The 21605-nt window shown below is 39.3% G+C and overlaps 1 protein-coding gene across 3 annotated transcripts in view; it reads right to left on the bottom strand.

The window, feature by feature from the left end:
- pabpn1 (poly(A) binding protein, nuclear 1) overlaps positions 1-21605 on the bottom strand; it is a 37655-nt gene that overhangs the window by 10518 nt on the left and 5532 nt on the right. For all 3 annotated transcript variants that reach the window (XM_028793679.2, XM_028793680.2, XM_028793681.2), the window contains exons 3-6: positions 4603-4670; positions 4410-4516; positions 2900-2987; positions 355-506 (exon numbers count right to left, since the gene is read on the bottom strand). In XM_028793679.2, coding sequence (XP_028649512.1) covers positions 355-506; positions 2900-2987; positions 4410-4516; positions 4603-4670 — 415 coding nt within the window. The remainder of the gene's footprint in view (positions 1-354; positions 507-2899; positions 2988-4409; positions 4517-4602; positions 4671-21605) is intronic.

Raw genomic sequence — 21605 nt, 5'->3', positions numbered from 1 at the left:
AAATCCATGCACCGAAGGATTAATGGGCACCTATTAGAGCGGCTGGATTCTTTATAGTTAGAGACAAAGCAACCAATGGCAATGTCTACTTTCAAAGTAAAAAATTATAAAAGGAGTCTGACCCTGTTGCATACTAATGTTGAGTAGAGAAAGCATAAATTGCTAGTTTCTGGTGTCTATACAGTATCTCTCAAATACTGGATTAAGTTCTTATTCTTTTTTTTTTTTTGGTAGTAGGCCATCTGACTTGTGTTACTGCCAACTCCTCTGCAGAAAAGCATGCTTTGCAGTCTTTTAAAAGAGATCAAGTCTGTTTCCAGTGAGGATGAGTGAGATTAGAGAGATTTCCCTGACCTGAAAGCTCTGCCTCTTCCTCGTGGAGGGGTATAGCCACTGTAGTATCGAGCTCGTGATGTAGAGAAGGTACCCCGAGACCGGAATCGAGCTCTGGGAAATCCACGATCTGTAGTGCTGATTCCAGGCCGGTTTGTTCTCTTTGCACCCACCTGCATAGGAAAGCCAAAAATGATTGTGCACAAATTACAAGATGCTACTTTTACAGTTTAAGCCAACTGAGAATATACAGGTATGCCTTTATTTAAAAAAAACCCTCAGTCCTTTTTGTCAGGTTTTACTGGCTAACACAGTAATGAATACAAACTCAAATGCCATTTGGTTTAAACTAAACTTAGAGTATTGAAAACCTGCACCAAGCTGAGCTGTAACAGTTGTGCAGGGGATGCTATGTGAAGTTAAGCTATACCCTCACAAAGCATGCTAACAGATATGCAAATTACAGAGCAACCTTTAGTGCATCTATAGGGTGTGTGTACTGTATTCTATATTTAAGAGCTGTGCACAGCAAATCTTTTTAATGCTGTTGCCAAAGATTGCCTGAATAATCCAGTCTGCAAAAATGTTTTGTAAGGAACTCACTCCAACTGCTTCAAATGAATACAATCAATTTGGAATATGTTAGGTGAGGATTTTTATTTTAATAAAAACCAAAAGGTTTTGTATTTTTGTAGCCATATCTATGAAGTATTGATCAAGATGGACAAAGCCTTCACACCAGCTACAAAATCACGACATCAAAAAGTTCTAAACACAACTTAAGACACAATTTACTATTTTGTCTGGCTTTTCTTTGCCTTCCACTGCACTATAGTGATTAGTTGTGCTTCTCTTTTGTACATCTGCCTGCTCTCAATATCTTACGTATTTAGTGCTTGGAACAAACATTATAATACATTAAAATTGTATTTATAATATGTAAACAACTTTTATAATGATGGTGGTGGTCATATTTTTGTTGCAGTTCGAATTATACATACACACACAACTTGCCACCACACATTTCTTACTGTTGACTGCCAATTTACTTTTGTGCATCAGAGCTAAAAGTTCGTGTACATACACACAAGTTTTACTATGGGTCTTAGAGTACCCGTAATGCACATGCTGGTACCCACATTTGTTCTATGCTATATCATACAAAATGAGAGTGAGCGTTGTAACTGATAATACAGTAATCCCTCCTCGATCGCGGGGGTTGCATTCCAGAACCCCCCGCGAAAGATGAAAAACCGCGAAGTTGAAACCATATGTTTATTTTTATATTGTCATGCTTGGGTCACAGATTTGCACAGAAACACAGGAGGTTGTAGAGAGATAGGAACTTTATTCAAACACTGCAAACAAATATTTGTCTCTTTTTCAAAAGTTTAAACTGTGCTCCATGACAAGACAGAGATGACAGTTCTGTCTCACAATTAAAAGAATGCAAATATATCTTCCTCTTCAAAGGAGTGCGCGTCAAGAGAAGAGAATGTCAGAGAGAGAGAGAGAGAAAAGCAAACAATCAAAAATCAATACGTGCCGTTTGATCTTTTAAGTATGTGAAACACCGTGCAGGAAGCATATCGCTTGACAAAGTAGCCACATGTAAGCCCAGCAAGGAAGGGAGCAATGTGAAGGTAATCATTCAGCGTTTTTTGAGGAGCGGCCGTATCCTCTAGGGGTGCGAACAGCCCCTGTGCTCACAATATATTTGAGGAGTTTTATTTAATACGTAATATGCGCTCTGGTTGGGTAGCTTCTCAGCCATCTGCCAATAGCGTCCCTTGTATGAAATCAACTGGGCAAACCAACTGAGGAAGCATGTACAAGAAATTAAAAGACCCATTGTCCGCAGAAATCCGCGAACCAGCAAAAAATCCGCAATATATATTTAAATATGCTAACATATAAAATCCGCGATAGAATGAAGCCGCGAAAGGCGAAGCGCGATACAGCGAGGGATTGCTGTATTCCTTTTCTAAGACATGTTCAGTGCAATACAACTTTTGACAAGCACCTCTGGATATTTTACGAAGTCTAAATGCCTCTTTGGATGGTTGAAAATATGTTAAAATTTTACTTTAAGTTGTTTGTAAACTTTGTTTAATAAAAAGGTTCTATATTTTGACTGCATCTGTCATGCAATGTGATTCCTTCTCTTCATTAGTGCCACCCCCTTGAAAACTATCACTTTATGGGACCATGCAAACCTGTATTAATACTTGTGTGCACATTAAAATATTTTATGTACAATTCTCATGACAGTGGAACAGGTTATGTTTAGCCAGCCTACAGCAGTAACTGCAGTGGAAAATTTGGTTAACATCCACTCATGCATGGGAAAAACCTACCGTTGAATACCGTGAAACCAGTATAATTTTGAAAAATACTGCGATATAGAATTTTGGTCATACCGACCAGCATTATTATGAACTAATCATTCCTCTTAGAAACTTGGCATACAATACAGCTGGAGTCTTACATTTTAAAACTTTCTAGAGCTAGTGTAACAACACTTGAAAATAGAGGCACTTGGAAAATAAGTTTACAGATTTTTTACCTTAATCTGTCGTCCTCTGAAGAGGGACTCATCAAGCGCCATTGCCGTTCGTACAGACTCCTTATCTGCAAATTCTATGTATGCAAACCTAAAAATGAATGAACAAATGATTACCATAATGGAGAACCAAAAAAGGATTTTTTTTTTAAATTTTACTTAATTTTATTGTAATCATTCCATACAAATAGATCAATTTATAAAAAAAGAATTGAAGACAAATCAAACCCCAGCCTTGAGAAGGAGAGCATGGCCAAAGTAGAATTGCTTAGGGCTTTTTAATAGGGCAAAAATAAACAAAAGAAAGGAAAAAAAAACCATATTATAATATATATATATATATATATATATATATATATATATATATATATATATATATATATAAATAAAAATGGAGAAGGGAAAGAAATGCGGAAATAATTATTTCTTCTTATTCTAAAATATTATTGAGTAGATCCTGCCAGGTTTTGAAAAAAAATTCTGTACATATCCTCTAACCGAGAATGTGATTTTTTCCAATTTCAAATAATATAAAACATCGGTTTCCCACTGACTTATCAGAGGAGAGTTAGGATTCTTCCAATTTAACAAAATAAGTCTGTGTGCCAAAAGTGTAGTGAATGCAATCACAGTTTGCTTGTCCTTCTCCAATTCAAGTCCGTCTGGAAGAACACCGAACACAGCTGTTAATGGGTTAGGAGGGATTGTGATACCAAGGCTGTCTGAAAAGCACTTAAAAATTTTGGTCCAAAATGATGTTAATTTGGTGCATGCCCAAAACATGTGACCCAGAGAGGCAGAAGCTTGGTTGCAGCGTTCGCAGGTTGGATCTTGCCCTGGAAACATTTTGGACAGTTTTAAGTGAGACAGAGGAGCTTGACATATCATTTTTAGTTGAATAATTCTATGCTTTGCGCATATGGAGCGTGAGTGAATTCTCTGCAATGCTACCTTCCACTCCTTTTCTGATATATTAATCAAGAGATCTTTTTCCTATTGTCCTCTTGGATCTTTGAAAGGAAGGGACTCTAATAAAATTTTTTATAATGCAGAAATGGTGTCCAATTCCTCGAAAGTGAGCAGTATTTTTTCCAGCATGGTGGAGGGTACGAGATGAGGAAAACAAAAAAGGAATATCAAACTATCAACTCCACTATATAGTATTCCATCATGCACTTCCCTGTATATACAAACTGTGAAACATTTAACCAAAGAATTTACAAAATACATGCCAAGCCCTATTAATACTGCATGTACATATATACGGTTTAGAGACAGCACCTTCAGGCGAACTATAGGAGATAAACAAACAGTTGAAGGATTTGATTTTACCACACAAGTCTCACAGTCAAGACTTTTCTTAGGCTATGCAACTAAAGCTGACAAAACAAACACATGTATTAGCATGGAATGCTTACCCAGAAATACATACATTCCTACACTTGCATCAGTCCAATTTAAAGCCTCCCAATAAACTAATGCACTAATGTAGGAGTACAAAATAATGGCATACCCTTTAGGATGTCCTGTGAACTTGTCGCACAAAATAGTTACTCTGTTTACTGAGCCGCAACCATGAAAGTGAGCTTCCAATTCCTCTGCTGTTGCTCCATAGTCAACCTAAAACAAAGAGGAATTAAATTCACACATTTAAAAAAAAAAAAAAATAAAATGATTTGGCTAGGAATAATTAAACAGAAACTCACATTTCCAACATAGATAGATCTGCCATCTGCTTCTATTCTTTCTTCAATAGACATTATCACTGGACCCGCTGAAACATGAAAGTTTGAAATTTAATGTACATTCATCATTAGTGAAATGAAAGAAGGAAGGGGGTAGGGGTTGGGGGAACCACACTTCACACTCAAACCTAAAGGCAAATACTCTATAAATTCTCACCTATTTGGTATGATGGCCTATTGGTTAGTGGCATTATCTCAGACTGTGATACAGGTTCAAAAATATCTGTGTGGAACATGTGCAAACTAAACATATGAAAAGCAGGTCTGTACCATGTGAAGACTACTGCTAGGATATTTGGACTAAAGAACAGCTAGTCCGCACTGCCACCTTTAAAAAATTCAAACTACTTAATTGCCATTATTTCACATCTGTTTATAGCCAACAAAAAAGGAACTCTGTAAATTAATATTTGTTTGAGTAACTTTAGCATCCTTATTACATACATCAGTAATTTAGCTTTAATAACTGTATATTCTACCTAGAACGTTAACAAGGGGTTGAGAATATTACTGATAACCTGCTTCATCATTTATTTTACAATGGATTAGGGATTGCTTGAAAAGTAGTAAATTTAAACAACTTCAGAAGCTTTACTGAAATTTTGGTTTCGACCTAAATCTGCATTCCAACAGCTGGGCAAAGCCAGTCTTTTGCACAGACTAATCTGACCCTGAAATTAACCAAAATATATGGGAAAAAAAAATCCTGCCTCAAGAATGGAGATGCAGTTCTCTTTAAAGGCCATCTTTGCGATCTCACAGAAACTGCCTACTACTAGTGACATGTATGCTGTGATCCCAGAGTTCATGCATCCTCAATGTACTGCTGGTAGTGACAGAGGGAAAGGCAGCAGGTGAACTAAATATGGGCTGCTGGAGAAGAAAGTGATTTGACATGACATAAAAAGGATCACAAGCAATATTGGGGAACATCACTTTAGTTACATTACTTATTGCTTATTTATAGAAATAAAATGTTATATAGTTAATAAAATGTAATTAGTTACAAGCAGTGTGTTACACGGTGTTCCAAAAAAAACGCGTATTTCACTGGCCAGCGTTTGTTATTAAATCCAGAGCTTGAAGTAGGTGTACCATCTTTATTCTATTTTTTGCAAACCAACATAACTTGCTCCATCCATTCGGGGAGGGCGACATAAATTACCCCTACCTTTTAAATATAAAAATTATATCCCGATTGACAGTCCTACAAGGAACCCATGTGATCAGAAACAGTACTTGGATAGTATTTTGATCACACCTCAAACCATCTAAAACCCAACATGATGTGTGGCCACTAATTATGTGGATGCCTGGATGTGGGCCCTAGGTTTGAGTAAGCTCATGGAGTTATGGTGGGGGATGGAAAGTAAGAATTAGTGTGGCATATCTCTGAACCCACATAAGCAGAGTAAGGCAGTGCTAGGTGGCATATATATATATATATATAACACGAAAGAGCAACTGGGAAGTAAAAATACTCAAGTATTGTGCTAGATTACTTTTTAAAGAAACAAGTAACATAACGACAATGTACATTACCCAAAACACTGATCACAAGTACAAAACATGTCAGAACAGCAGTCAGGTGTTTGCATTTGACAACACCGGTCACTTCATACAAATCCATTATGAAAACAACGTTGGGCAAAACGCATGTATTTTTGCTAAAATATTCTTAAATAAATATTTCCAGAAAAATCAGAGGATGTTATGTAGTGGAAATGCATTCACGTGGAACTGAACTTCTGAACTGAAGTCTAGACTCTTGATCAATGAATGAGGGGGAAGATCAAAAGCCTGGTAACATTTGCGCATATAAATAACTCCAATTATGTATTTATTGTTCATCATAGCAGGAACACATTGCATTCTAAAAACATTAGGGTGCTTCATTTTAGTGTAGGATTAAAGGTATGTGATATACTGGCAGAAATGACATCAGTAGAAACTTGTCAACTATTAGAAATTTTTGTATATCATTTCTATCGTGATGGAAGGATCATCAGGAACTCACATTTATTACTTGTGTCAAAAGAAAAGGCATGTGGTAGGAATAAGTGGAAACTTTACCCTCAGACAGAGCCAGCACACCTCATAGAACGCATTCACAACCGCCACCAATCATGCCTCCAAAAGGGTTTTTGTTTGCATGTTCAGATCTTTCAAGAGGACTCCAGTCCATCCCCCTTCCAATCTCCCTATCCCTTTTGCATCTGGAATTACTTCTGTTTTTGAACATGCTTTGGAGTTTGAAGAAGATAACTTCCCCACTTCTGTAATATTTGAAAATAATACTGTTATACTACTTCAGACACTGATGATAAAGTAGCCCTAGCTTAAAAAACTAAGCAAAATAAGCACATGGTTAGGTTATCAAAAGGGGATACAGAGCAGCATAGTTTTTTTTTTTTTTTTTTTAATATAAAAAGTGTGAACGTTCTCTTAACTAGACTGTATAGGAGGGTTTGGTTTGATAGCATCTGCTGAGGCAGTATTTTGTCTGTGTTAATAAACTTGTTTATTAAGAGCTAGTAACATTAGATACAAACAAGTCAAACAAAACAATTCAATTCAACCCCTACCCATGAGAAAGAGGAAGGCCAACATATATAATTTTTCTTCATGCTCATAAAGATGTTAGATGAAAGGGAATCTGTAAATCTAGTTAGGCTTGTTTTTGTTCAATTGGGAACCAATCGACTTGGGAAGAATAGCTCGGATTTTTATGTCTTACTGTGTAATCAGTACAGTTTTCCCAAAGAGTATCTTTTTAATGGTATGTACAATACATGCTTTTTTTCTCCATTCTTTTATTTTTCACAAAAAAAAGTATTGTGAAATATATTTTGAATTTAATTAGACCAGTTGTGTGATAGATGGGACAGACAGACAGACTGAATGAAGTACCACATTTCTCAAGGTCATTGGGTGAGGCACAGGCATGGGATGGTGGTCTTTTGATAGGCAATCCCTTGTGGTTTTCAGCCAGCAACGTCTTGGGCTGGTGCACACCTTGCTTTCGCTGTCGAAGCGTTCAAAAAACGTACCATCTGAACGCACTTCAGCATTCCGTCCCAAACCGGGAAAACAATTCTTCAGTGGGTGGCTAAATTTAGACAGACAGGTACAACAATCTCCAGGCCATCTTTTGACTGTATGAACGCCTGAAAACATCCAAGTTGTAAGGGCATCAATTTTGCAGTCTATTAGACATTTAGCGCGCAAACATGCTTCTGCCTTAGGCATTTCCAACACATCTTTGAGGAGGATTTTGCAGGAGGATCTTAATTTCCATCCATACAAAATGACTGTCGTACAGGAACTCATTGAGAGAGACTAAAAGAGCCATAGAGAATTTTGTGCGAACAATTCTGCAAACCGTTCATTAAGATGCCATCGTCACGTGCAGCGACGAGGCACATTTCCATTTGAATGGTTGCGTAAACAAGCAAAACCCCTGCACAGTGAGTGTGTTATAGTTTGGTGTGCTGGTGTAGCTTTTTTTTTGTTTTTTAAACAGGATGGAGCAACAGCTCATACGGTGCGTAGATCTATGCAAGTTTTGCGGGAGAGATTTTCAGGGAAGCTTATCTCCCTGTGCGGCGATGTTGGGTGGTCTTCACGTTCGCCCGATCTTGCTCCGTGCGATTTCTTCTTGTGGAGCTCTCTCAAGTTGAAGGTATACAAACCGACCTCAAAACCCTGAAGTGCCCAAGGACGCTATTCCCCATGAAGTGGCTGAACGAGTCATGTGTTTCTTGTGGCGTAATGAAAATTTATTTTATCTTATAGCTTTTTTATATATAGAATCCAATGTCTGTCTGCTTTTCATGAAAGAACTACTTACTGGATTTAGATCAGGGTTTTTTTTCCTATTTTGCTTGAACATTCTGGGTGATTTGCGACTTCTCTCATGCTATTACAGTTCGGTATTTAGTAAAAGGTATTTAAGTGTATACTACCCCCTAACCCATCTTATCTGCAAATCTTGAGGCAAATGCGGACATAGGAAATACAATTTGCATTAGCCAGTGCGCTACTCTTTTCATTCCCACACAAGTTGAAATAAAATTTTCAAAAGCAGCAAGTCATAGACAGCAATTGCTGCAATTTTTCCTCAACAATTTTTGGACAACAGTTTCATTGTCTCGTTGGATTACAGCGTTAAGAGTCAGTCTTTTTGTCTTGTCTTAAATTAAGTTTAGATATGTTGCATTTACAAAAGCTACTCCCCCTCGCTTCCTATTTATTTTAAATTTGGGCTTTTTCATTAATTAAAAAAACATTGTATACAGTGTATATTGTGTTTAATTATTACTGTTGCTTACATGGGTGCTGAACCTTTAACAGCTTCACGAATCCTCTCTTTGTCTGCATTATGTCATCAGTGTGAGCCTCTTCCAGAGTTCACTGTGAGATGAGGAATTGCACCAGCGGAGTCTGAGCACTCATGTTTACCCATTTAACATTTCAGCCTGTTAATAATAAATATTAACAGATAAAGGAGTTTAGTAGGGTTGCATTGCCCCTTCATGTTGGTTTGTACGAAGCTGCACATCATGAGTCACAACGCAGAAACTTTGCAAGTCGACTAGATTCAAAACCGGAGCACAGGAGTACAGAGTGCAGCGAACACTGGTTACAATGGGATAACTAAGTCTCATGCAGTTGCATTCGCTTTCTTTCCTCCCATATACTGCTTGATCACCTTCAGTTTTGTGTCAAGATCAATTGCCTGTAATTCTAAAACAAACAAAACTGAACAGTCGAAACCACCGTAGGTAATAAATTGAGATCAAGATAAGGAGTCACGGCATATGGAACTGGCGTGGAGAAACTTGTCATTTGCCCACAAGATGCCGTAGCGGGCCTAAGTCAAACAGTCAAAGTGTACAAGTCAATGTCTACACACGGTGTTCCAAATTATTATGCAAGTGATGCATCAGTAGGATTTCAGTTAAACATTTTGGTTTTAATTTTTCAAATGAAAGTTCTTGCTTGTTTTGTGTCCCGTCTTTTTAGATAACTGGGATCAATCTCAGACAGGTTATTAATTAGTTTGCCACATGATCTCAATTAAATGGAAACCTACTGAAGGATGTTGTTCCACATTATTAAAAAGTCACAGATCTCATGCAATATGGGGAGAAAGACGGATCTTTCTAAAGATGAAAAACATGAAATTTTGCAATGTCTTGCAAAAGGCATGAGAACATTTGATATTTCACAAAAATTGGAGAGATTTGTGTGAATTCACAGCACGGATGAATTCGGAGAGATAAAGGCTTATTAAAGAAAAGTATCTGGCAGGCAAATAAAATGACCAGGTATTAAAAAGCCACTGATGAACAGGTATTTGAAGCTCTGGAGTCCAAGAACCTCTTGACAGAAGACTCAAAGGCTTCCTATTATGCATTAAAGCTGTATCCTTAACCAATGCTCACAAAGAGAAACGCTTTCACTGATGAATGCCGTGCTATACTGGATGTTCCAGACTGATGGAGTTCTGGATGATGGTGAATGGCCACCCTGATCCAACAAGAAGACTGGGACGTCAGCAAGAAAGTGGCAGAGTGATGATCTGGGATGGACTATTGGGAAGAGAGATTGTAGGTCCCCGAGGGTGTCAAAATGACCTACACAAAATGTGTGTACTTAACTGTCCATTTCCTGCCTTGCCATTTGAGGAAAAAAAAAAAAAAATCATGGTATGGCTACCATCATCTCCTGACCTCAACGCTATTGAGAACCTGTGGTGCCTTCTTAACACTAGAATTATCAAAGGCTACGAAAAAAACCTGTAAATCAGGCCAACCTTAAATCTCTTCGCACCTCTCCATCAGCGTCTTTTGTCTTGTAAATGTATCGATCAACACAAGCAGCCGGCTATACCATCCCACCCACCAACACAGAAAAAGCCCAGCTCAAGCCTCGATTATCTTCGAGTGAAGTGCTGAAGTTTTAGAGGGGAAACAGATTATTTGAAATGCATTCATTTCATGTGTGTTCCATGTCTACAACAATCTATGTAAACACATTGTTAAAACAAACATTGTTCATGTTGTAGTAATAAATGACAAAATGTTGACATGAACTGTAATGTGTGAAGCCTGAAGTCCAAATATCAAACACTTTCACAAAAGGTGCAAGTGCAGTACGACAGCTTCTGTGGTGCAGCGGTAAGAACGGCTGACTTGTAATCAAGAGGCCACGGGATCGCTCCCGAGTGTCTCACAAATTTACCGTTTTGAGTAGTGAGCTGCTCTTATTATTATTATAATACAATAAAAACACACATTGATTTGCGTCTGTAACAGCCGGTGTAAATATATAGTACTTGTAAAAGTTATTTTTTCCCACTTCTATTCTCTCAGTCACTATCCCCCCTATCCCCCAAAGATCTGACAGTTTTTATTTGAAACTGGGAATAACTATAGACGTGACTGGTGTTTTGTGACAATGGAACTGAAAATTCTCTCATCTGGAGGGATAAAAGCGGACACACAAACGCTGGTTAATCTGCCTTCTTGGTATCTCATTGTCACTTTAATCTTTTTTATTCAGTTTTATTGAGTGTTCCTGCTCACACTGAATTAGTATGCACCTTATGGTCCATGAGGTCAAAGCTGCACTGACAAAAATAGAGACATAGGTATACATATTTGGAATAATTAATTTTATGACCTGTATAGTACGAAAACATTGTGACACTGATGCAACATTATTCATATTCATTCACATGCCTTCTTGCAGTTGTAATCCGCGAAGTAGAAACCATATGTTTATATGGTTATTTTTATATTGTCATGCTTGGGTCACAGATTTGCACAGAAACACAGGAGATTGTAGAGAGACAGGAACTTTATTTAAACACTGCAAACAAACATTTGTCTCTTTTTCAAAAGTTTAAACTGTGCTCCATGACAAGACAGAGATGACAGTTCCGTCTCACAATTTAAAGAATGCAAACATATCTTCCTCTTCAAAGGAGTGCGCGTCAGGAGCAGAGAATGTCAGAGGGAGAGAGGCAGAAAAAAAGCAAACAATCAAATATCAATAGGGCTGTTTGGCTTTTAAGTATGTGAAGCACCGCCGAACAAAGCAGCTGCAAGGAAGGGAGCAATGTGAAGGTAGTCTTTCAGCATATTTTAGAGGAGCGTCCGTATCCTCTAGGCCAGTGTGCGAACAGCCCCTCTGCTCACATCCCCTCCGTCAGGAGCAGAGCATGTTAGAGAGAGAGAGAGACACACACACACACACACACGGAGAAAAGCAAACAATCAAAAATCAATACGTGCTGTTTGATCTCTTAAGTATGCGAAGCACCGTGCGGGAAGCATATTGCTTGACAAAGCAGCCACATGTAAGCCCAGCAAGGAAGGAAGCAATGTGAAGGTAATCTTTCAGCATTTTTTGAGGAGTGGCCGTATCCTCTAGGGGTGCGAACAGCCCCGTGCTCACAATATATTTGAGGAGTTTTATTTAATACGTAATACACGCTCTGGTTGGGTAGCTTCTCAGCCATCTGCCAATAGCGTCCCTTGTATGAAATCAACTGGGCAAACCAAGTGAGGAAGCATGTACAGTGATCCCTCGCTATATCGCGCTTCGCCTTTCGCGGCTTCACTCTATCGTGGATTTTATATGTAAGCATATTTAAATATATATCGCGGATTTTTTGCTGGTTTCTGAGGACAATGGGTCTTTTAATTTCTGGTACATGCTTCCTCAGTTGGTTTGCCCAGTTGATTTCATACAAGGGACGCTATTGGCAGATGGCTGAGAAGCTACCCAACTTACTTTTCTCTCTCTCTCTTGCGCTGAGTTTCTCTGATCCTGACGTAGGGGGTGTGAGCAGGGGGGCTGTTTGCACACCTAGACGATACGAACGCTCGTCTAAAAATGCTGAAAGATTATCTTCACGTTGCTACCGTCTGTGTGCAGCTGCTTCGTGAAGCGACATGCTGCACGGTGCTTCGCATACTTAAAAGCTCAAAGGGCACGTATTGATTTTTCACTGTTTGTTTTTCTCTGTCTGTCTGTCTCTCTCTCTCTCTCCCTGCTCCTGACGGAGGGGGTGTGAGCTGCCGCCTTCAACAGCTTTGTACCGGCGGTGCTTCGCATACTTAAAAGCCAAACAGCCCTATTGATTTGTTTGCTTTCCTCTCTGTTTCTGACAATCTGTGCTCCTGACGCACACTTCTTTGAAGAGGAAGATATGTTTGCATTCTTTTAATTGTGAGACAGAATTGTCATCTCTGTCTTGTCATGGAGCACAGTTTAAACTTTTGAAAAAGAGACAAATGTTTGTTTGCAGTGTTTGAATAACGTTCCTGTCTCTCTACAACCTCCTGTGTTTCTGCGCAAATCTGTGACCCAAGCATGACAATATAAAAATAAACCATATAAACATATGGTTTCTACTTCGCGGATTTTCTTATTTCGCGGGTGGCTCTGGAACGCAACCCCCGCGATAGAGGAGGGATTACTGTATATGGGAAGAATAATTGTCATAAGCAGGGTATTTTTATGAATTCAAAGCTTATTAAATACACAGATCACATCGATGCTGTGAATATCACTGCATTTCACTGCTGGCTGTAGATTCAAAGCACCAGATTTCAGTCAATCATACTTAATAACCTCTCGTCCATGAAGGAATCATAAAAGCAGGAAGCTTGAATGCACTGATGCAGCTCAAGTACAGTAATCCCTCACCTATCTTGGGGGTTACGTTCCAGAGCCCCCCGCGATAGGTGAAAATCCGCGAAGTAGCGACCTATATTTATTTTATTATTTATACATATTTTAAGGCTTTATAAACCCTTCCCACACTCTTATAAACCTCTCTCACTCTCTTGTTAACCTTTCCCACGCTCTTATAAACACTTCCTCTGCTCTTACACACTTTCTGCATTCTTAAACACCGCAGACCAACACTGCACGCAGTGATCAGACGTCAATGTGTCTGCACTCGCTTTGTGAAGGGGGGCAGCTGAACTCTGAGCAGAGCAGAAATGGACTTTGTGCTGCTTCTGCCAAAATGCCTGCTTGTCGCTCTGCGCGTTCGGAAGGAGGAGGAGGAGTGGGGGTGTGTGAGGGCTGAACGCATGTTCGCTCAAACCCCCCTCCCCGGAGGCGCAATACGCTCCTGCAACTTCGCATTGTCAAGGGGCTGGGGAGCTGAATGAACGCTAAGGAGAAGTGGACTTTGTGCTGGGTTTGTGCTGCTTGTCGCTCTGCGTGTCAATAATTTTAAAGCCTGTACATCACCTATTTTCCTGTCTCACTGTCTTGTCTTGCATGAAGTTAAAATGTTTTATAATAGTGAGATGTTACTCATATCCTTAGCCCAACATCCACATATCATGTGTTAACAAAGTGTGTTTTATAAGTTTGCATGTGTTTAAGCCTTAAAATACCCATCCCATATGCTTTAAACTATAAAAATGTTTATTTATATGGTCTTTCTACATCGCGGATTTTCTCCTGTTGCTGATGGGTCTGGAACATAACTTCCGCGATAGGCGGGCAATCACTTGTATTTAAAAACCCGCGAAGTCGTGAATCCGCGAAAAGTGAACCGCGAAGTAGCGAGGGATTACTGTAGCGCATATACAGTATTATTGGCAAAATGAAATAATAGGACTACAAAGGCCAGAAAGGAATCTTCAAGCTCATTATAAAGATGAAATGATTTAAAAGAGAGACCTTTACTCAATTTTTATTGTTCACTACAAGGAGGAAAAGAGGGTGATCACTACAATTGAACAAGGAAAAGAGCTAAACTAAAAGTTAACTTTAGACCAGGGATGATAAAAAAAGTCACAATGAACAAAACATGAAAATGTGTACAAATGTTCAAGTACTTCCTTGTGTCGCACATTAAATAAAATGTGCTTATTAGATGTGTTCAAGAGCTTCCTTTTGCTGTGAGAAATTAATATTTACCTACAACAGTAACTGAACAGGGAAACAAACATTTTCATGTTAAATTTGAAAAACTTGGGTATGAAGAAAAAACAGCAACGGCTATGAACATAAATGAGAATGCAACATAAAAAAAATACAGACTGCTAACAAACGGAGAATAATCAAGTAATGAAAATAACTACAAAATAAATTAGCATTCATTAGTTAATCTTGAAAGCAGACTTCCTCCAGTATCTTTTTACAAGTAAATGGGTGGTTGTTATACCGAATGTCAGGTCATGCTCCACAGTAACTGTGGCAATAGACATTTTTTGATTGCATGTATGGTCTGGTGTAGTTGCAGTGGCAGCTGTTGCTTCTGGAAAGGTTTATATAAACTAAAGAACACAAATAGCTTCCCTATGCATTTCATCCGTGTCATGTTGTAACAGTACCTTTTTCCAACTCATACCTTACTGTAGCCGAGCAGACAGAGTAGAAGCAAGCACCAGTTATACTAATTAATCATGTTCTGCTGCACTTGTGTCTTAATCCTTAACCAAGTTTGATTCCCCATTTTGGGCAGAGGCTGACATGCCTTCACAACAGGATCAGAGCCACTCACAGAAAGCACATTGTTGGCAACTCGTTAACAAAAACTTCCCTGCTCATATAAACACAGGTAACTGTGATAAACACTATTACGTGATTAGTAAATGTTCAAAACATAAACCTGTGTTTCTGCTTTAATTAATACATATAGATACTTTATTAATCCCAAGGGGAAATTCACATACTCCAGCAGCAGCATAATTATGTGATGGTTGCAGCTTTATTAAGAACAGCATGAAAGATACCAAATGTTTGTGACTCTAAAATGGCCCAAATGCCAGAAATCTGTAGTGTTGCTGGAAAAATGTAAGCCCTGTTTCAGCTTTACAAATGAGAGCATTCACAAGGGGAAACCTGTAAAATAGTAACTTTAGAAGGAAAAGTGTTAAGCTGAACTTTTATATTATAGTGACTGTCACACCCAGCGTTTTCCGCAAATGGAAAACTTAAAGGTGGGCTATAACTCAAAAAGGCTCCATACACCATCACTACTGCTACAAATGCAAATGTGTGGATGGCAGTGTGTTTTTATTAATTTTTTTTATTTTTTAATATAAAAAAAACAGAGGCCTGTAACAAAGTTACTTAATTGTTTCATCGTCACACTACTCTCTCAATGACCATCAAATTATTAACAGGGCTCATCATTAACTTTTAAAACTGTTTGCCAGAAGTGGCAACAATGCATTAATTATTTTGGTCGCCATTTTAACAGGCAATTATTTGGAGTAATAAAGTGTTATCTTCTTATATAAATACCCTACTGTGGCTGTCCAGGATTTGAAAATCACCTGTAGCTCGCAAACCGTTTGAACTATTGACCTAAAATTTGGTACATATATGCTACATGACATCTACTATCTGCTTTTGGGGTGATGATTGACCTCCAAGGTTATTCCTCTTATTTTAATTTAGAATCCACTCTCGGCAGCAGGGAGGCCATGCGGCACATATGTACAGGTGCTGTTCTCATCGCTATCACCTTCGTCATCACTTCCCCTACTTCTTTATATCTTATATCTTATTCTTGAGGCAGATTGAACCATAAGTGAAAAATTACGAAAAACTTACTAAGTAATTGAAACACAAAAACTGACAATCAGTTTTTATGCAAAAAGATGCAGACGGAAGAAAAAGAAGAAGCGGGTCGCTAGGGTGGAGAAAAGAAGAGCTGCTCAGGAAACAGCAAGCACATCAACCTCTGAGCAAACGAATGTTAAACATACAGAGAAAGAGTATGAAAACTATGAATGCTCAAGTCAAATGTGTTCACTGCACGTTATCGTGCAGTACGCTGTTACTGGTACACTTATATTTCAGCAAGCTGCTACTTTGCAGCATTTCAATCAGAAGTGGTAATACTCGACATGTCAGAATTTCCCCTCTGTGCACACCCATTCCTTGTGCCACATGGTTTGTTCAAACCTAGCCTGTGAGTGTTGGGATTGTACAATTCAGTTTGAGGCATTGCTAACACACTTTTTAATTAGCAGTTTAAAGGACAAGATGGTTATTTTCAAAACACTTGTAACAAAATGCTATCGCACACACCCTTCATGTAATATAAGGATACTGAATAGGATTCCATTCTAAACTTCAATTTATAACTTCATGTAAGTCAGAGAGGCAAGATTGCATTGGTTTGGACATGTGCAGAGGAGAGATATTGGGTATACTGGGAAAAGGATGCAAAGGATGGACCTGCCAGGCAAGAGGAAAAGAGGAAGGCCTAAGAGAAGGTTTATGGAAGTGGCGAGAAAGGACATGCAGGTGATGAGTGTAACAGAGCAAGAAGTAGAGGACAGGAAGAAATGGAAAAAGATGCGGCAAACCCAACAGGATGCAGCCAAAAGAAGAAAACGACGCTACAGCACCAAATAAAAGACAGAAGCAAAAAGCCACAAAAACATCAGAGATTATGATTGACTGAGAAAGACAGAGCATGCAATTCCAAAACTTTAAATTCTACTTGACAACCATCAGAGCACAGTCTGCCATTTCAAATATTAAAAACAAAAATCAATCCATCAACTCTCTGAGAGACAAAGATAGAGATAAGGAGGGGGGAAAAAAACGTAAAACATTCTGACACCCAGTTATTTCACAATACTGGCCGTTTTTATCTTAAGATAAAATTTAGAAAAAAATATTAAAAACTGATCAAAGACAAAACACATATCAGCAGGTTTGGCTTCTTACAAGTTTGCAGAATCTGGGCACTTCTGTTAAGCTACTAATGCACTTTATCTGTAGTTTAATATACAGATAAGGCCAACTGAGTAACTGCATAAGGTTCAATTTGTGGTCTGTCTACAACAGCATTCTGCACAGGTACATAAAGTGCAGAGAAGTAGATTATTTTCAAAAAAGTTCTTACTAACACGCAAAGTTACAAGCAAATAGTTAAAATAATGCAAACACCCGAAAAGTCAGACGAAACGTTTTTCACTCATGGTCCATGCCCACAACGGTCAAAGCTGTTTTAAGTGGAAGTCTTGTTGATTATACATTTCAATACAGCAGACTTCTGAATTATATACAGTACGTGCAAATAAAGCCTGCAGCTTGTTATAATGGACATCAGATCACATGTGCACCATGCAATTTTGTTTCGGAGTGTGTGGCACTGGACAAGCTCCAGTGCATGTCTGTTGGGCTCTACCACAATTAAAATCTAACCACTGTAGCTTATGAACAGATTGAAATTCTGCAAGTGATCATTTGTGCATATTTAAAAAAAAAAAAAAAAAAAAAAAAAACGGTCTTGCACCCTATACATCAGTGAATGACAGCAAGCTGCCCAGCGCTTCTATCGCAGTGCATGCACAATCATTCTATCACTAGAATCCCTGAAGCCAGCGAATTTTGTTGTCCCAGACCACCTTAATTTTCCTCGCAGCTCCTTATCACCATGCCAACTACCCAGTGATTAGCACTTTTGTTTGCAAACGTGTCAATTAGCAGCACACAGAATGCACTCCCCCATCCACGATTCAGCCAAATGAAGTCACCACACAGTAAAATTCTCACCACTCAAGTGTGTGTGGATGTTTTTATCGGACACCGAGTTGTAGGGAATTGTATAGGAAGACATTTGAATGTATGTGTGTGTTTGCGCGTTTCACAGTGAAAACACACCTCTCTCACAGATCCGCTCAGGGGGTGCAGAGGTAAATCTGCTGTCTCACTGCGAAGTGGTTTCTTGGTTCAAAACCCAGATCCTCCCTCTATTTAGCACTTCAGGGAGAGTGTCGACTTTTGTCGACAGGAGGGGTTGAGGGCAACAATCAGCTGTTAATAGCGACAAAACTCACCGTTACGTCACAGGCATTCCCTCTCTGCTCGGAGGAATGTTAGACTCATTGACTCAGCATCTAATCCTTGCGTGCGTGTGAGTTATGAAATGTAAACAAAGGCAAGATGGCATCGACATCTTACGAGGGAGCAAAGCGAGTGCAGAAAAAATACTCAGCAGATGATGTTTTGCACATTATCGCCGAGTCGGACTCTGATTTTGCAGAATCTGATTTTGTTGACAGTGATCAGGAGATCGGAGCAAGACAGTGAGGAACTGGCATCAGCTGATCGGACACCAGCCGATGCTGCCCCAGCTGATCAGCTGCTAGCTTAGCACATCCGCGCAGCCGATGCACCTACCGCAAGATTTGTGTGGGAGGAATACCCAGACATTGATCCGTGACAGCCAAACTTGTTACCGAACTTCACAAGACAGCATGGCTTGCTGTTGGACACGACAGATTACAAGCCGCTGGACTACTTAAGGCTGTTCTTTCCTGATGCTGCTTTTCAGCTACTGTCAGACGAAACAAACAGGTATGCAAAGCAATTTATTGAATCGCGGGCTGCGCTTGCACCGCATTCTTTTTAAAAGTGGAAACCCACAACAAAAGATGAGATGAAGGGCTTTGTGGCATTACAAATACAGATGGGACTAGACTGGTGATATAACTTCAGGGATCACTGGTCCAAAGGTACTTTGTCCCCTTTGATGGCTTTGGACAGGTTATGCCGTGTGATAGGTACGTGCTGCTGCAAAGTTTTATTCAATTTTGTGATAACCAGAAGCAAATCCCAAGGGGTGAGCCAGGCTATAACCCCATGTATAAAATTCAGCCCCTGCTTGACATTGTGGAACCAACATATAAACAATTTTATTATCCTGGCCGTAATTAGTCTGTGCATGAATCTATGATAAAATAAAAGGGACGCCTTTTTTTCTGATAATATATGCCAGACAAGCCCACAAAGTATGGCATAAAGGATTTTGTACTGGCAGAAGCAAACACTGGTTTCTGCCTGAAAGGAATTACATATATAGGAAAGTATTCCCTTCAAAAGAGAGAACTGTCCCTTGACAAGTCAGGGTGTGCTGGAGCTGCTTTAGGGCTATAAACATTTGGGTTGTGTACATGGACAATTTTTATACAAGCCCAGAATTGTTCATGGAGCTACAGAGTAGGGGAATTGGAGCTTGTGGCAGTGAGGGTGAACAGGAGACACATACCTTCACAGTTGAAGCCGGACAGGCTGAAGAGGAAAAGAGGCGGCAGTCTGGTTTTCATGCAGGCAGAAAACTTGGTGGCATTGGCATGGCACAATGTCAAATGGGTGACTTGTCTCTCTACAGTAAACGCTAACAATATATGCGAGAAAGTGCAACAACAGACAATTGAAAAGGAGGAACCAATGCAACACATATTGTAAGCAGTCCAATGCGGCAACGCATGCAATTGGCTGCTTTGAGCGATATACTTTGCTATGTAACATGTACGTGATATGTATGTGAAACCATATAGTATGCAGGCTCATACAACATGCAAGACAGTAACATTTGTCAAAAGTAAATTTTTTTTGCTGATTTGATATGTTAAACAATTGCTTTGTGTTCTTTAAAAAAAAAAAAAAAAAAAAAAAAAAGTTTTTGGAAAAATATTCAGCCCTGGCAGAAAAGAAAAAAAAAAGCCCTAAAAGTTAAGTAATGAGCCGCTATTATAATAAAAACATACATTTGATTCGAGTCTGTAATAGCCTGTGTGAATTTATGGTACTTGTAATAGTTGGCCTGAAGGGATAAAAGCAGACACATAAAAGTGGGTGAATGCATTCTTTTATAAACTCATTGGTTCAGGAAGGCATTCAATTTATCCCGACATTCTGACCCTTCCTTCAAGTTACCCGCTTTGTCTTTCTAGGTGCTCAGGGTGATTTGCATTTGTATCACCAATTAGGTTGTTTAGGGTTTTCTTGTAGTATGTGCATTTTTTATGGTTCATTGTCTTATTCAAATTCCAAGTTTTGTATTTTTTGTATTCATCTTTAGTGTTTCAATGTTGTGCATTTCATCTTTTTTTAATGCTTTTACCCAGTTGTTCATTCTGAAACTCTGAACATAGTAAAGGTGCTATAAAAATAATTGCTATTTCTTTAGTTGGTTAAAAGTCCTTATGATAAGAAACATCACAGTACAACTACCCACTGTCAAGTCGGGGAGCATGCACTGGTACAGTGTGTTGCCGCACCCCCCACACAACAAAACAACTCTGAATCCTGGTTCGCAATCCCCCAGGCAGACACGCGGTCCAGTCCCGCCCTCCGAAAATGACCCTCCATCTGCCGCAGCCAGGTGTTACATGGGCGACCCCTTGGCCTGGTCCAGCTACTTGGGTCCCCAACAAAAGGATCGTATGAGCTGGATCACCATCGGGGAAACGTGCCACATGACCATAGTGCCATAATGGACACTCCCTCACAATGCAGGTAATGTGCCTCATTTGAAACAAAGTCAAACCAATGGTACCCAAGGATTTTCCAAAGGAGTCCAGTCTTCATCTCAGGTCACTGGATAGCGTCCATGTCTCGCAACCATATAGCAAGACAGGAAGCACCAGGACTCTAAAGACTTGGACCTTCGTCCTTTTGCATAGATATCAGGAGCACCACACACTCCTTTCCAGCGATCTCATGACCCCCAATACTCTCCCAATCCATCTACTGACTTCATAGGAAGAGTCACCAGACACATGAATGTCACTGCCGAGGTAACTAAACCTCTCGACAAGGTTGACACACTCTCCGCAAACAGACACACTGCTGATGGCTGTGCCCAAAAGGTCATTAAAGGCCTGGATTTTGGTTTTTATTAGGACACTCGCAAGCCCAGACACTCCGACTCCTCGCCCAGTCTCTTGAGCACCCCAATCAGAGCATCCATTGACTCTGTGAAGATCACAGCATCGTCAACAAAGTCATGATCCGTGAATCTTTCTTCACCAACAGATGCCCCACAGCTGCTGCGTACCTATAAAATTGGGCTAATAGAAGTACTTACACTGGATTCAGTTGGAACAGTGTATGTACAATGATTTACCATGATTATTTAAATCGTGATATATATTTTTGTCTATGTCACCCACCTC

The sequence above is a fragment of the Erpetoichthys calabaricus genome, chromosome 2 (assembly GCF_900747795.2).
Source record: "Erpetoichthys calabaricus chromosome 2, fErpCal1.3, whole genome shotgun sequence".
In the NCBI taxonomy this organism is placed as follows: domain Eukaryota; kingdom Metazoa; phylum Chordata; class Cladistia; order Polypteriformes; family Polypteridae; genus Erpetoichthys; species Erpetoichthys calabaricus.
This window is presented reverse-complemented; position numbering and strand designations above follow the sequence as displayed.